The following is a 13987-nucleotide window of genomic DNA, read 5'->3' as shown; positions in this document are numbered from 1 at the left end:
AAATTGAGAAATCGCATTTCTTGCTAATTTTTTCTATCCTGTTGCATCAAAAATTTTGAAAACAATTAGAGGTCTTATGTTGACAACATAAACTTAAGATTCTGTACAAAAAATGTTTTAATTGTAGTTTCAATGATTCTAACATTTCACATGTAAATCGGCAATGAATATCGTACTAATCGATTGATAGCTCGAAAAAAGTTCTTTAGGCATAAGAACTCTGCAATTTAACTCGTAAATCGTAGATTCTACAGTCTAGATCATTCAAAATTGATGAAAATTTTTATTGTAAGTCCCATTTGTCCAAAGAAATGAATATTTGCAAAATTTGGTGCGCATCGGACAACGAGAAATGGCGCCACGTCGAATTAGAAAATTTTTTATTCTTGTAATTCGGTTCTACACAGTTTTGTATATCGTTGAATTCGTCTTTTTACGCTCTATAATATAATAATATAGGAAAGAGTCTCGTTTTGACAGCCGCACAGTGCGTCCAAGAGCGATAAAAGTAAAAAAAACAACATATTGTTAGATTGTATTAGGATGAGAATATTTATTAATACAACGAACAAACAGTCGTCAATTGTTTTAAAAGAGGAAATTTCTTGATTGATGGAAATTTTATTTGTCGCATATCGTATAAATAAGGCAAAGAATCTGTATCGTAAAGAGAAAATAATTTTATTATTTTCTATGGATCATATTGTTCAGGGTAAGCATTCTTTATTTTGAATTTTCGGTATTCTCTCTCTTCACATTTTCTTTAAATTCCATTAACAATTTGAAATCACACATTTTTCCTAACTTTGATTAGACTTTTCTAAAATACTCCTCCATACACTTCCATAATTCTGGCTGGAAATCTTTGTAGATGCATGTGGGAAAAGATCACGCAAGAATCAGTTACTCCCATTTGCCCCTTAATTTTTTATAATTATTTATTAGGTCATTCATTCAATTATTCATTCAGGTGGTTTATAGGCGATACAGAGCAAAGAAAAAGTAACATATTTGTACTTTTTATTAATAGAACTAATGAAATGGGAGCTTTGTGGGGGGTTGTTTCAACCCCTAAATACAATAATTCGATTCTTACGTATTTCTTATGTTTTTATACAGGGTATTCGGCCACCCCTGGGAAAAATTTTAATGGGAGATTCTAGAGACTAAAATAAGACGAAAATCAAGGATACTAATTTGTTGATAAAGACATCGTTTAAAAGTTATTAACTTTTAAAGTTCCGCCGGTACTGAATTTTTTTCTCGAAAATGCGCAGGATTTCGGAGGTATCTGTATTAACCAAAAATGATTGTAATTGACTCTTACAACCGAAAATAATTTTTTTAGAACGATTTCAAAAATTTTTTTTTTCGCCGAAAAATTTGTCCATCTTCTTGAATTTTTTTCTCGAAACTGCGTAGGATTTCGGAGATGTGTCTATTCATCAACAATTATCGTAATTGACCCCCGCAGCCGATAGTAATTTTTTCAGAATGATTTGAAACTTCTAAAGTGTGCCAAAAAATTTCAGCAACCCCCCGTTGTCGATTTTTCTTAAAAATCCATTTTTCATTTTTAATAAATTTGTTTGACGTCCTATGGAAATTTTGTTTAGTATTTTTTTGTAGGTATTTATGAGCTCCACTTACATACTAAATTTCATTGAGATACGTTCACTATGGTAGAAGTTATGGACGTTCGAATATTGGGCTATTTTTATGAGGTTTTTCTCACTTCACGGTGTTAAGGGACAACTTTTCGAATATTCTTAGAATTTCTGCATAATTTTTACTAAAATATGCGTCGTTTGCATTTCGAAACATTAAAATCCTCCAATCCGTTACCCGAAGTTATGATGTTTTAAACATACGCATGAAATATCAAGGCAACATTTCTAACCTCACATTATATTTTCAGAAAAGAATTTTTTTATCGAAAGTGCGTAGGATTTCGAGGATATGTGTATTCACGAAAAATGATTGTAATTGACCCCCGCAGCCGATAGTAATTTTTCCAGAATGATTTGAAACTTCTAAAGTGTGCCAAAAAATTTCAACAACGCCCTCCTGTCGATTTTTCTTACAAATCCATTTTTCATTTTTAATAAATTTGTTTGATATCCTATGGAAATTTTGTTTAGTATTTTTTTGTAGGTATTCATGAGCTCCACTTCCATACTAAATTTCATTGAGATACGTTCACTATGATAGAAATTATGGACGTTCGAATATTGGGCTTTTTTTATGAGGTTTTTCTCACTTCACGGTGTTAAGGTACAACTTTTCGAATATTCTTAGAATTTCAACATATTTTTTACTAAAATATGCGTCGTTTGCATTTTAAAACATTAAAATTCTCCAATCCGTTACCCAAAGTTATGATGTTTTAAACATATGCATGAAATATCAGGGCAACATTTCTAACCTCACATTATATTTTCGGAAAAGAATTTTTTTATCGAAAGTGCGTAGGATATTGAGGGTATGTCTATTGACCAAAAATAATTATAATTGAACCCTGTAATTAAATATAATTTATTTAGCATGATTTGAAATGTCTTAATTTCGCCGAAATATTTGTCCACATTCCGGAATTTTTTTCTAGAAAATGGGTAGGATTTTGGGGGTATGTCTATTCACCAAAAATGATTGTAATTGACCTTTGCAACTGAAAATAATTTTTCCAGAACGAGTTGAAATTTTTCAATTTCGTCGAATAATTTTCTGGTCGTTCTGGAACCTTAAGCGTTAATAACTTTTTAACGAAGCCTCAATCAACAAATTGGTGTCCTGGATTTTCGTCTTATATATCTGTATATGCTTCCGTAAGACATTCTCGAAACTGGCCATTAAAAATAAAAAATTGAATTGTGTAATTACAGGAGATGGAGAAAGACGATTCGTTTACATCCTTGCTCAACGATTCTTCTTCCGATGGTGCCGAGGTCCTCGAAGATTGCTCCGAAGATTACTTGTTTACATTAAAAATATCCTTTACGATACTTACTGATTATGTTGTAACGATATAATGTTGATATTAAATAATTTCCTTAATGCTACGATGCTCACAATGCCTTGGACAATTTGGTCGAAAAGTTCGAAGCAGAATACTTCCAACAGACTCTGCAAAGCTGTTTGTCTGCTTATCCAGTCAACTTATTGGACGAGAAAGTTTTCAGCGAAATTCTGCCCGTTGCGCATCGCTATTTAATCGAGGTATGCAGGGTGTTCGGACACACCTGGGAAAAATTTTAATGGGAGATTCTAGAGGCCAAAATAAGACGAAAATGAAGAATACCAATTTGTTGATCAAGGCTTCGTTAAAAAGTTATTAACGTTTGAAGTTCCGCCTGTAGAACGGCAATCTGCGCACAGCTGCGCACGCGCGATAGTGATTCTCACTCAGGAAACTGTGTGGCTGTCGATACGTCACTAACAAGGAACCATCCCGAGGTGTAAATCTCCAATTTTGATGAAACTTCGCAATTATGTAGTTCTCATAAATCTATTAGACACGTATTTTTTTGTAGCTGCTAATATTCACTTTAAGGGGTTGAAATCAGCCCTCAAAGTTGCGGGTTCAAAACATACTTTGTTGAATATCTCGGAAACTATTAGAGATAGGGGTGTGCTTCAAATGGATCAAATTTATGTTTTTAAACGGCGAATTTGATGGCGTAAAGAGATTTGCAAAACTTTTATTTGTTTAAACAATACGTTAAAAAATTGCACATTTTTTTATTTTTCTCGTTGGATATTAATGATTTTCATTTCTCCATTTGTACAGAGAAACTACACATCCATGTACAAAATACGGATAAATTGGAATTTTGATTTTTTCACAATAAAGAAAGATTTTATATTTGTAATTTTTTTCGTATTTCGTGTTCTACGAAGTACCAGATCGCATACAGGGTGTTCGGCCACCCCTGGGAAAAATTTTAATGAGAGATTCTAGAGGCCAAAATAAGACGAAAATCAAGAATACCAATTTGTTGATGGTGGCTTCGTTAAGAAGTTATTAACGTTTAAAAATTTCGCCAATACTGAATTTTTTTCTCGAAAGTGGGTAAGATTTCTGGAGTATGTCTATTCACTGAAAATGATTATAATTGACCCTCGCAACCGAAAATAACTTTTCCAGAACGATTTGAAACTTTTCAATTTCGCCGAAAAATTTAGGCACCTACCCCCTGTCGATTTTCCTTAAAAATTCGTTTTTGATTTTTAGTAATTTTGTTTGACGCCTTACAGGAAAGCGGTCTAATACTTTTTTATAAGTATCCATGAGCTCTACTTCAGAAAAAAGTTTCATTGAAATGTATTCATTATTGTAGGAGTTATGGCTGTTTGCAAATTGGACCATTTTTATGGGGCATTTCTCATTCTGCAGGGTCAAGGATAAAATTTTCGAATATTTTTGCGATTTCTACATATTCTTCACCTAAATACGCGTTGTTTGCCGTTTGGAACATTAAAATCGACCTATCCGTTCAGGAGTTATGATGTTTCAAATATGTACATGAAATTTCGGGTAACCATTTTAGGCCTCAGATTATATTTTCGGCACGGAATTTTTTTCTCGAAAATACGTAGGATTTCAAGGGTATGTGTAATGACCAAAAATGATTGTAATCGACCCCTGCAACCAAAAATAATTTTTTTAGAACGATTTCAAATTTATTTTTCTGTCGAAAAATTTAGGCACCCTACTCCCTGTCGATTCTCCTTAAAAATTCGTTTTTGATTTTTAATAATTTCGCTCGACGTCCTACAGAAAAGTTGTTTAATACTTTTTTGTAGGTACCCATGGGTTCTACTTCAGAAAAATTTCATTAAAATATATTCATTATTATAGGAGTTATGGCTGTTTGAAAATTGGACCATTTTTATGGGGTTTTTCTAACATTACGGGGTCAAGGAACAACTTTTCCAATATTTTTATAATTGCGACATATTCTACACTAAAATACGCGGCGTTTGGCTTTCTGAACATTAAAATCGTCCAATCCATTTAGAAGGTATGGTGTTTTAAAGATTCGTATGAAATTTACGAGAAGTATTTTTGGCCTGAAATTATATTTCCGGTAAGGAATTTTTTTCTCGAAAATAGTTAGTATTTCGAGGGTATGTCTATTGACCAAAAATTATTATAATTGGTCCCTGCAATCAAAAATAATTTTTTTAGAACGATTTAAAATTTTTTAATTTTGTTGAATTTCACACATTCTCGAATTTTTTTCTCCAAACTGGGTAGGATTTCCGAGGTATATCTATTCATCAAAAATGATTATAATCGAACCTTGCAATCGGAAATAATTTTTTTAGAATGATTTGAAAAATTTTTTAATTTAATTGTTAATAACTTTTTAACGAAGCCTCCATCAACAAATTGGTATTCTTGATTTTCGTCTTATTTTGGCCTCTGGAATCTCCCATTAAAATTTTTCCCAGGGGTGGCCGACCACCCTGTATGCGATCTGGTACTTCGTACAACACGAAATACGAAAAAAATTACAAATATAAGATCTTTCTTTATTGTGAAAAAATCAAAATTCCAATTTATCCGTATTTTGTACATGGATGTGTAGTTTCTCTGTACAAATGGAGAAAAAAAAATCATTAATATCCAACGAGAAAAATAAAAAAGTGTGCTATTTTTTAACATATTGTTTAAACAAATAAAAGTTTTGGAAATCTCTTTACACCATCAAATTCGCCGTTTAAAAACATAAATTTCATCCATTTGAAGCACACCCCTATCTCTAATAGTTTCCGAGATATTCAACAAAGTATGTTTTGAACCCCCAACTTTGAGGGCTGATTTGAACCCCTTAAAGTGAATATTAGCAGCTACAAAAAAATACGTGTCTAATAGATTTATGAGAACTACATAATTACGAAGTTTCATTAAAATTGGAGATTTACACCTCGAGATGGTCCCTTGTTAGTGACGTATCGACAGCCACACAGTTTCCTGAGTGAGAACCACTATCGCGCGTGCGCAGCTGTTCGCAGATTGCCGTTCTACAGGCGGAACTTCAAACGTTAATAACTTTTTAACGAAGCCTTGATCAACAAATTGGTATTCTTCATTTTCGTCTTAGTTTGGCCTCTAGAATCTCTCATTAAAATTTTTCCCAGGGATGGCCGAACATCCTATATATGAAATATGACGTGCCTTTGGAGACCAGTATTAACACGTTCACAGTCCACGTGAGTGCCACTTGGACGTCCAGAGAGACGATAAGCTTTCAATAACAATAAACATTCTTTTTCTTTTTCTATCTGTTGTATTGCCACATCAGCGTACATTACAGCAACGTACAGTATTGAACAAAAGTAGCATTGTTTAATAGGAAGAATTGAAATTTTATGATTCATGATGAACGAAGAACGGAAGAAAAGAAAGCAAAAAATTAATCTATAAAAGTACAACTAAATGATCTTTAGAGTAGAATATTTTATTTTATACGTTATTCAACGAACTGTGAACGTATTAATCGGAAGTTTCACGGAAATGCAACCATGTCAAAGATAAACGTTATCGTCTTTAAATAAATATTTTATTTTTTTATTTCATACACGCTCGTAAGGTCATGAATCGGATTAGCAATATAATCAGCACCAGCGTTGAACGAGATACTTTGGAAAATGTGAAACGACAATTGTTCGTTTGCCATGAATTGTTGAATGTATGGGAGAAATCTGTAGACCGAGTATCCAAACTTCACAAAACGTCTGCAGTTAGTCTTAAATCTCTGTCAGAAAACATACCTATCACGATTAAATTGGTATTCGAACACTGCAGAGGAAGGTAAAGTATATCGAATACTTATCAACATTTTTGTTAATCGTTTCTGAAGGGTGTAACACCGAACAAATGAGCAAAATGAAATTATTAATACGTTGACTGCCACGTCATTTTTTCATGTCTGAAGATGTATTCAACATTTATTAAAATCATAGTGTGAAATAATATTAGATAAGTGTATTAGCTATTTTACAACATTTGTAAATAAAGGAGCGTTACTTATAATTTTCCTTTATAAATATTAGGTTTCTTACATTGTAAACGATAATTCAACACGTTGTTTAAAGGAGCGGTTGATCATTGATTTTGATGAAACATCGTACACCTATAAAGCAGCCTAAAATAATCGACACGTATTTTTTCTTAGCTGCGATAACTCGAGTTTAAGGGGTGAAACCACCCCTTGAAGTTTTGGCTCGAAACGGCTATCTCGAAAACGGAAAGACGTACGAAAAAATTGTTAATGGGCGAGGTTAATGGTTTCTTATGTACAATAACATGGTGTTAAAAAATTTAACAAAATACAATTTGTTTATAACAAAAAAAAATTTATTAACTTAATTTTTCATTTTATTGAAATTTTCATAATGACAAAAAATGACGGGCATTTTATTCCAAATCCATTGGTATGTAACATTTTTAAATTGCCTCTTATAGTTTTGCAGATTTTTATGATTTACATCTTGCGCGTACATCCACTATGGTAGTAGCAGTTCTAACTTTGATTTTAATGAAGCACTGTAGGCTTGCACTAAATTATACAATATAATTTTAAACTTAAATTTTAAATTTTAAACCGAAAATAATTTTTTCAGAAAGATTTGAAATTTTCTAATTTTGTCGAAAAATTTCACACTTTCTCAAATTTTTTTCTCCAAAGTGGGTAGGAATTTGAGGGTATGTCTATTCATCAAAAATTATTGTAATTGACCCCTGCAACTGAAAATAATTTTTTTAGAACGATTTGAAATCTTTATTTTTCGCTAAAAAATTTAGGCACCTACCCCACGTCGATTTTTCTTAAATATTCGTTTTTAGTTTTTAATAATTTTGTTCGACATTCTACAGAAAAATTGCCTAATACTTTTTTATAAGTATCCATGAGCTCTACTTCAGAAAAAAGTTTCATTGAAATATACTCACTATTGTACGAGTTATGGCTGTTTGAAAATTGGACCATTTTTATGAGGTTTTTCTAATTTTACGGGGTTAAGGAACAACTTTTTGAATATTTTTAGAATTTCTTCATATTCTTCACCAAAATACGCGTTATTCGTCGTTTGAAACATTAACATCCCCCAAACCGTTCAGAAGTTATGATGTTTTAAAGATACACAAGAAATTTTGGAATAACATTTCTGGCCTATAATTATATTTTCGGTAAGAAATTTTTTTTCTCGAAAATAGTTAGGATTTCGAGGGTATATCTATTGACAAAAAATGATTGTAATTGACCCCCGCAATTAAATATAATTTTTCCATATCCATTTGAAAATTCTTTTTTTCATCGAAAAAAGGCACCTGCTCCCTGTCGATTTTTCTTAAAAATTCGTTTTTAATTTTTAATAATTTTGTTTGACACCCAACAGAAAAATTGTCTAATACTTTTTTGTAGGTGTCTATGGGCTCTACTTGAGAAAAAAATTTCATTAATATATATTTACTATTGTAGGAGTTATGGTTGTTTGAAAATTAAACCATTTTTATGGAGGTTTTCTAACATTACGGGGTCAAAGAACCGCTTTTCGAATATTTTTATAATTGCTACATATTCTACACTAAAATACGCGGCGTTTGGTTTTTTGAACATTAAAATCGTCCAATCTATTCGGAAGTTATGGTGTTTTAAAGATTTGCATGAAATTTTGGAGTGACATTTCTGGCCTGAAATTATACTTTCGGTAAGGAATTTTTTTTCACGAAAATGGTTAGGATTTCGAGGGTATGCCTATTGACCAAGAATGATTATAATTGGTCTCTGCAATCAAAAATAATTTTTTTAGAACGATTTGAAATTTTTTAATTTTATCGAGAAATTTCACACCTTCTCCAATTTTTTTCTCCAAACTGGTTTGGATTTCCGGGGTATATCTATTCATAAAAAGTGATTATAATCGACCCTTGCAATCGGAAATAATTTTTTTAGACTGCTTTTAGGCTGCTTTATAAGTTTACGAAGATTCATCAAAACCAAAGCCGGACCGTTCGCGAAGGTTCCTTGAACTTTTCCAATATTTTTAGAATTTCTACATATTTTCTACTAAAATACGCGTTGATTGCTTTTTTAAACATTAAAATCCTTCAATCCGTTCAGAAGTTTCGACGTTTTAAAGATATGCATGAAATTTCAGGGAAGCATTCCTGGAATCACATTAGATTTTCGGTAAAGAATTTTTTTCTTGAAAGTGGATAGGATTTCGGGGGTATGTCTATTCACCAAAAATACTTGTAATTGACCTGTGTAGCTAAATATAATTTTTCCAAAATGATTTGAAATTTTTTTTTTCGCTGAAAAATGTAGGCACCTGCGCCCTGTCGATTTTTCTTAAAAATTCGCTTTTAATTTTTAATAATTTTGTTTGACACCCAACAGAAAAATTGTCTAATACTTTTTTGTAGGTGCCTATGGGCTCTACTTGAGAAAAAAATTTCATTAATATATATTTACTATTGTAGGAGTTATGGTTGTTTGAAAATTAAACCATTTTTATGGCGGTTTTCTAACATTACGGGGTCAAAGAACCGCTTTTCGAATATTTTTATAATTGCTACATATTCTACACTAAAATACGCGGCGTTTGGTTTTTTGAACATTAAAATCGTCCAATCTATTCGGAAGTTATGGTGTTTTAAAGATTTGCATGAAATTTTGGAGTGACTTTTCTGGCCTGAAATTATACTTTCGGTAAGGAATTTTTTTTCACGAAAATGGTTAGGATTTCGAGGGTATGCCTATTGACCAAGAATGATTATAATTGGTCCCTGCAATCAAAAATAATTTTTTTAGAACGATTTGAAATTTTTTAATTTTGTCGAAAAATTTCACACCTTCTTCAATTTTTTTCTCCAAACTGGTTTGGATTTCCGGGGTATATCTATTCATAAAAAGTGATTATAATCGACCCTTGCAATCGGAAATAATTTTTTTAGACTGCTTTTAGGCTGCTTTATAAGTTTACGAAGATTCATCAAAACCAAAGCCGGACCGTTCGCGAAGGTTCCTTGAACTTTTCCAATATTTTTAGAATTTCTACATATTTTCTACTAAAATACGCGTTGATTGCTTTTTTAAACATTAAAATCCTTCAATCCGTTCAGAAGTTACGACGTTTTAAAGATATGCATGAAATTTCAGGGAAGCATTCCTGGAATCACAAAAGATTTTCGGGAAAGAATTTTTTTCTTGAAAGTGGATAGGATTTCGGGGGTATGTCTATTCACCAAAAATACTTGTAATTGACCTGTGTAGCTAAATATAATTTTTCCAAAATGATTTGAAATTTTTTTTTTCGCTGAAAAATGTAGGCACCTGCGCCCTGTCGATTTTTCTTAAAAATTCGCTTTTAATTTTTAATAATTTTGTTTGACACCCAACAGAAAAATTGTCTAATACTTTTTTGTAGGTGCCTATGGGCTCTACTTGAGAAAAAAATTTCATTAATATATATTTACTATTGTAGGAGTTATGGTTGTTTGAAAATTAAACCATTTTTATGGAGGTTTTCTAACATTACGGGGTCAAAGAACCGCTTTTCGAATATTTTTATAATTGCTACATATTCTACACTAAAATACGCGGCGTTTGGTTTTTTGAACATTAAAATCGTCCAATCTATTCGGAAGTTATGGTGTTTTAAAGATTTGCATGAAATTTTGGAGTGACATTTCTGGCCTGAAATTATACTTTCGGTAAGGAATTTTTTTTCACGAAAATGGTTAGGATTTCGAGGGTATGCCTATTGACCATAAATTATTATAATTGGTCCCTGCAATCAAAAATAATTTTTTTAGAACGATTTGAAATTTTTTAATTTTGTTGAAAAATTTCACACCTTCTTCAATTTTTTTCTCCAAACTGGTTTGGATTTCCGGGGTATATCTATTCATAAAAAGTGATTATAATCGCCCCTTGCAATCGGAAATAATTTTTTTAGACTGCTTTTAGGCTGCTTTATAAGTTTACGAAGATTCATCAAAACCAAAGCCGGACTGTTCGCGAAGGTTCCTTGAACTTTTCCAATATTTTTAGAATTTCTACATATTCTCTATTAAAATATGCGTTGATTGCTTTTTTAAACATTAGAATCGTCCAATTCGTTCAGAAGTTACGACGTTTTAAAGATATACATGAAATTTCAGGGAAGCATTCCTGGAATCACATTAGATTTTCGGTAAAGAATTTTTTTTCTTGAAAGTGGATAGGATTTCGGGGCTATGTCTATTCACCAAAAATACTTGTAATTGACCTGTGTAACTAAATATAATTTTTCCAAAATGATTTGAAATTTTTTTTTTCGCTGAAAAATGTAGGCACCTACGCCCTGTCGATTTTTCTTAAAAATTCGCTTTTAATTTTTAATAATTTTGTTTGACACCCAACAGAAAAATTGTCTAATACTTTTTTGTAGGTGCCTATGGGCTCTACTTGAGAAAAAAATTTCATTAATATATATTTACTATTGTAGGAGTTATGGTTGTTTGAAAATTAAACCATTTTTATGGCGGTTTTCTAACATTACGGGGTCAAAGAACCGCTTTTCGAATATTTTTATAATTGCTACATATTCTACACTAAAATACGCGGCGTTTGGTTTTTTGAACATTAAAATCGTCCAATCTATTCGGAAGTTATGGTGTTTTAAAGATTTGCATGAAATTTTGGAGTGACATTTCTGGCCTGAAATTATACTTTCGGTAAGGAATTTTTTTTCACGAAAATGGTTAGGATTTCGAGGGTATGCCTATTGACCAAGAATGATTATAATTGGTCTCTGCAATCAAAAATAATTTTTTTAGAACGATTTGAAATTTTTTAATTTTGTCGAGAAATTTCACACCTTCTCCAATTTTTTTCTCCAAACTGGTTAGGATTTTCGGGGTATATCTATTCATAAAAAGTGATTATAATCGACCCTTGCAATCGGAAATAATTTTTTTAGACTGCTTTTAGGCTGCTTTATAAGTTTACGAAGATTCATCAAAACCAAAGCCGGACTGTTCGCGACGTTTTCTGGAAAATTGATCATTTTAATACGATTTTCGATTTTTTCGAGTCGATCATTTTAATACGATTTTCAATTTTTTTGAATCGATTATTTTGTTTGGAAATTAACCCAAAGTAGCACTCGTAATGGAATCAAACTATCTTATCAATCTGATTGATAAGACGATTGATAGATGGGACAATTAACCCAAGCGTTAATATAATTAGAGCGGAGTGCGTGTATGTAATTATTTATCCGTTCTATCTCGAGAGGCTATCCCAGGTATTGGCAAAAAATTGCAATACATATCGGGGAAAAGAACGACGCAGTTCGCGGCCACGTTTTCGCGCAGCCACGCGGCGAACAAAACGAAATTCTCTGGAAAGACCGTAGAGTTATTGTACAGTTCATTAGGAGTGTTCAAATAATAAAAATGAGGGAAAGCACGATCAAGTTTGATAAATTAAACGAAAATAATTACGATACGTGGAGAATACAGATGCAGGCGACGCTGATCAAGAATGGTTTTTGGGGTTACGTAAACGGCACCGTGGTCAAACCAGAAACTTCTCCGGCAGAAAATAACTGGAAAATACAAGATGAGAAGGCTATGGCAGATATTGTATTATCGGTCGAGACGTCTGAGCTGATACATTTAAAGGATATCCAGACGTCGAGAGAGGCATGGCTGAAATTGGAGGCCATATATCAATCGAGAGAATCGTCGAAGAAAGTGTTGCTGCTCGAAAGGATAGTGTCGCGCAAAATGGCCGAAGGTGGAGATTTGAGGAGTCACTTGTCCGATTTTTTTGGTATTAACGATAAATTGGCCGAGATTGGAATCGAAATAAACGAGAAGTTACTCTCGATGCTATTGTTATACAGTCTGCCGCCTACTTTTGAAACGTTTCGACGAAAAGTTACTGCTCGGGACGATATACCGAAACCAGACGTGCTGAAAAAAGAAATAATGGAGGACCACGGGTCGAGAAATGATCCAGAGTCGAGCCGAGTGTTACAGACGAATCAGGATGCAATGTGCGCGAGAAACCCGCGAAACTATTCCAATAATAACTATCGACGATGGCAAAGTGAGGTACCGAATACGTGGAGGAAACCGCGACGCATCACGCTGCCAAGCAAACGTGAGAATGGAAGTCATAGGCAAAGAGAAACAGCGGAGGAAATTGCTGCTAAACGCAGAAAACATAGGGACAACCAACAACGTGGTGTCTAGATAGTGTAATTTTAGGTACAGGAAGGCTAATCAAATTACGAGCAACAATTCACATTCTTCTCGTTCTTCCTTCATTTTCCCCGCTCATCATCGTGCACACATGCACGCTTACACTGTTCCTTACAATAGTGGCTGCTCATTATTTAGAGAATTGACTCTAGTTGAAAAATCGCTAAATCTGGCAAATAATAAGACAACTAAAATAACGGGAGTCGGAAATGTGAAAATTACAATTACGAATCACTGATAGACCACTTCAGGTAAATTTAGGTAATGTGTATCGTGTTACTAACCTGGAAATTTACTTTCAGTCGCAAAAATAGTCAATTCAAGGGTGCAGAACTGTGCTCGGAAAGGACTTACGTGAAAATAATAGACAAAAACATTGAAGTGACGATGACGGCAGTAAGGAAAGGCGATCTATACTATGTAATTGGTGAACAAGAAGAGGCCAAATTATTGCATGAATCCAACACGTGCACACCGAGCAACGAGATCGGGATGTGGCATTATAGACTCGGTTTTTTTTAACTGCGGTAACTCGAGCTTAAGGGATGAAACCACCCCTTGAAGTTTTGGCTCGAAACGGCTATCTCGAAAACGGAAAAACATACGAAAAAATTGTTAATGGGCGAGGTTAATGGTTTCTTATGTACAATAACATGGTGTTAAAAAATTTAACAAAATATAATTTGTTTATAACAAAAATAAATTTATTTACTTAATTTTTCA

The 13987-nt window shown here is 32.8% G+C and overlaps 1 protein-coding gene across 1 annotated transcript in view; it reads left to right on the top strand.

Moving 5' to 3' along the window:
• Nucleotides 1–2885: 2885 nt before the first annotated feature.
• The window catches only part of LOC143348758 (FIGNL1-interacting regulator of recombination and mitosis), a 48636-nt gene continuing 37534 nt past the window's right edge, over nt 2886–13987 (top strand). Inside the window, exons 1-3 of the mRNA XM_076779354.1 lie at nt 2886–3017; nt 3061–3216; nt 6597–6817. Coding sequence (XP_076635469.1) covers nt 2886–3017; nt 3061–3216; nt 6597–6817 — 509 coding nt within the window. The remainder of the gene's footprint in view (nt 3018–3060; nt 3217–6596; nt 6818–13987) is intronic.

Source organism: Colletes latitarsis, chromosome 12 (genome assembly GCF_051014445.1).
Source record: "Colletes latitarsis isolate SP2378_abdomen chromosome 12, iyColLati1, whole genome shotgun sequence".
NCBI lineage: Eukaryota > Metazoa > Arthropoda > Insecta > Hymenoptera > Colletidae > Colletes > Colletes latitarsis.
This window is presented reverse-complemented; position numbering and strand designations above follow the sequence as displayed.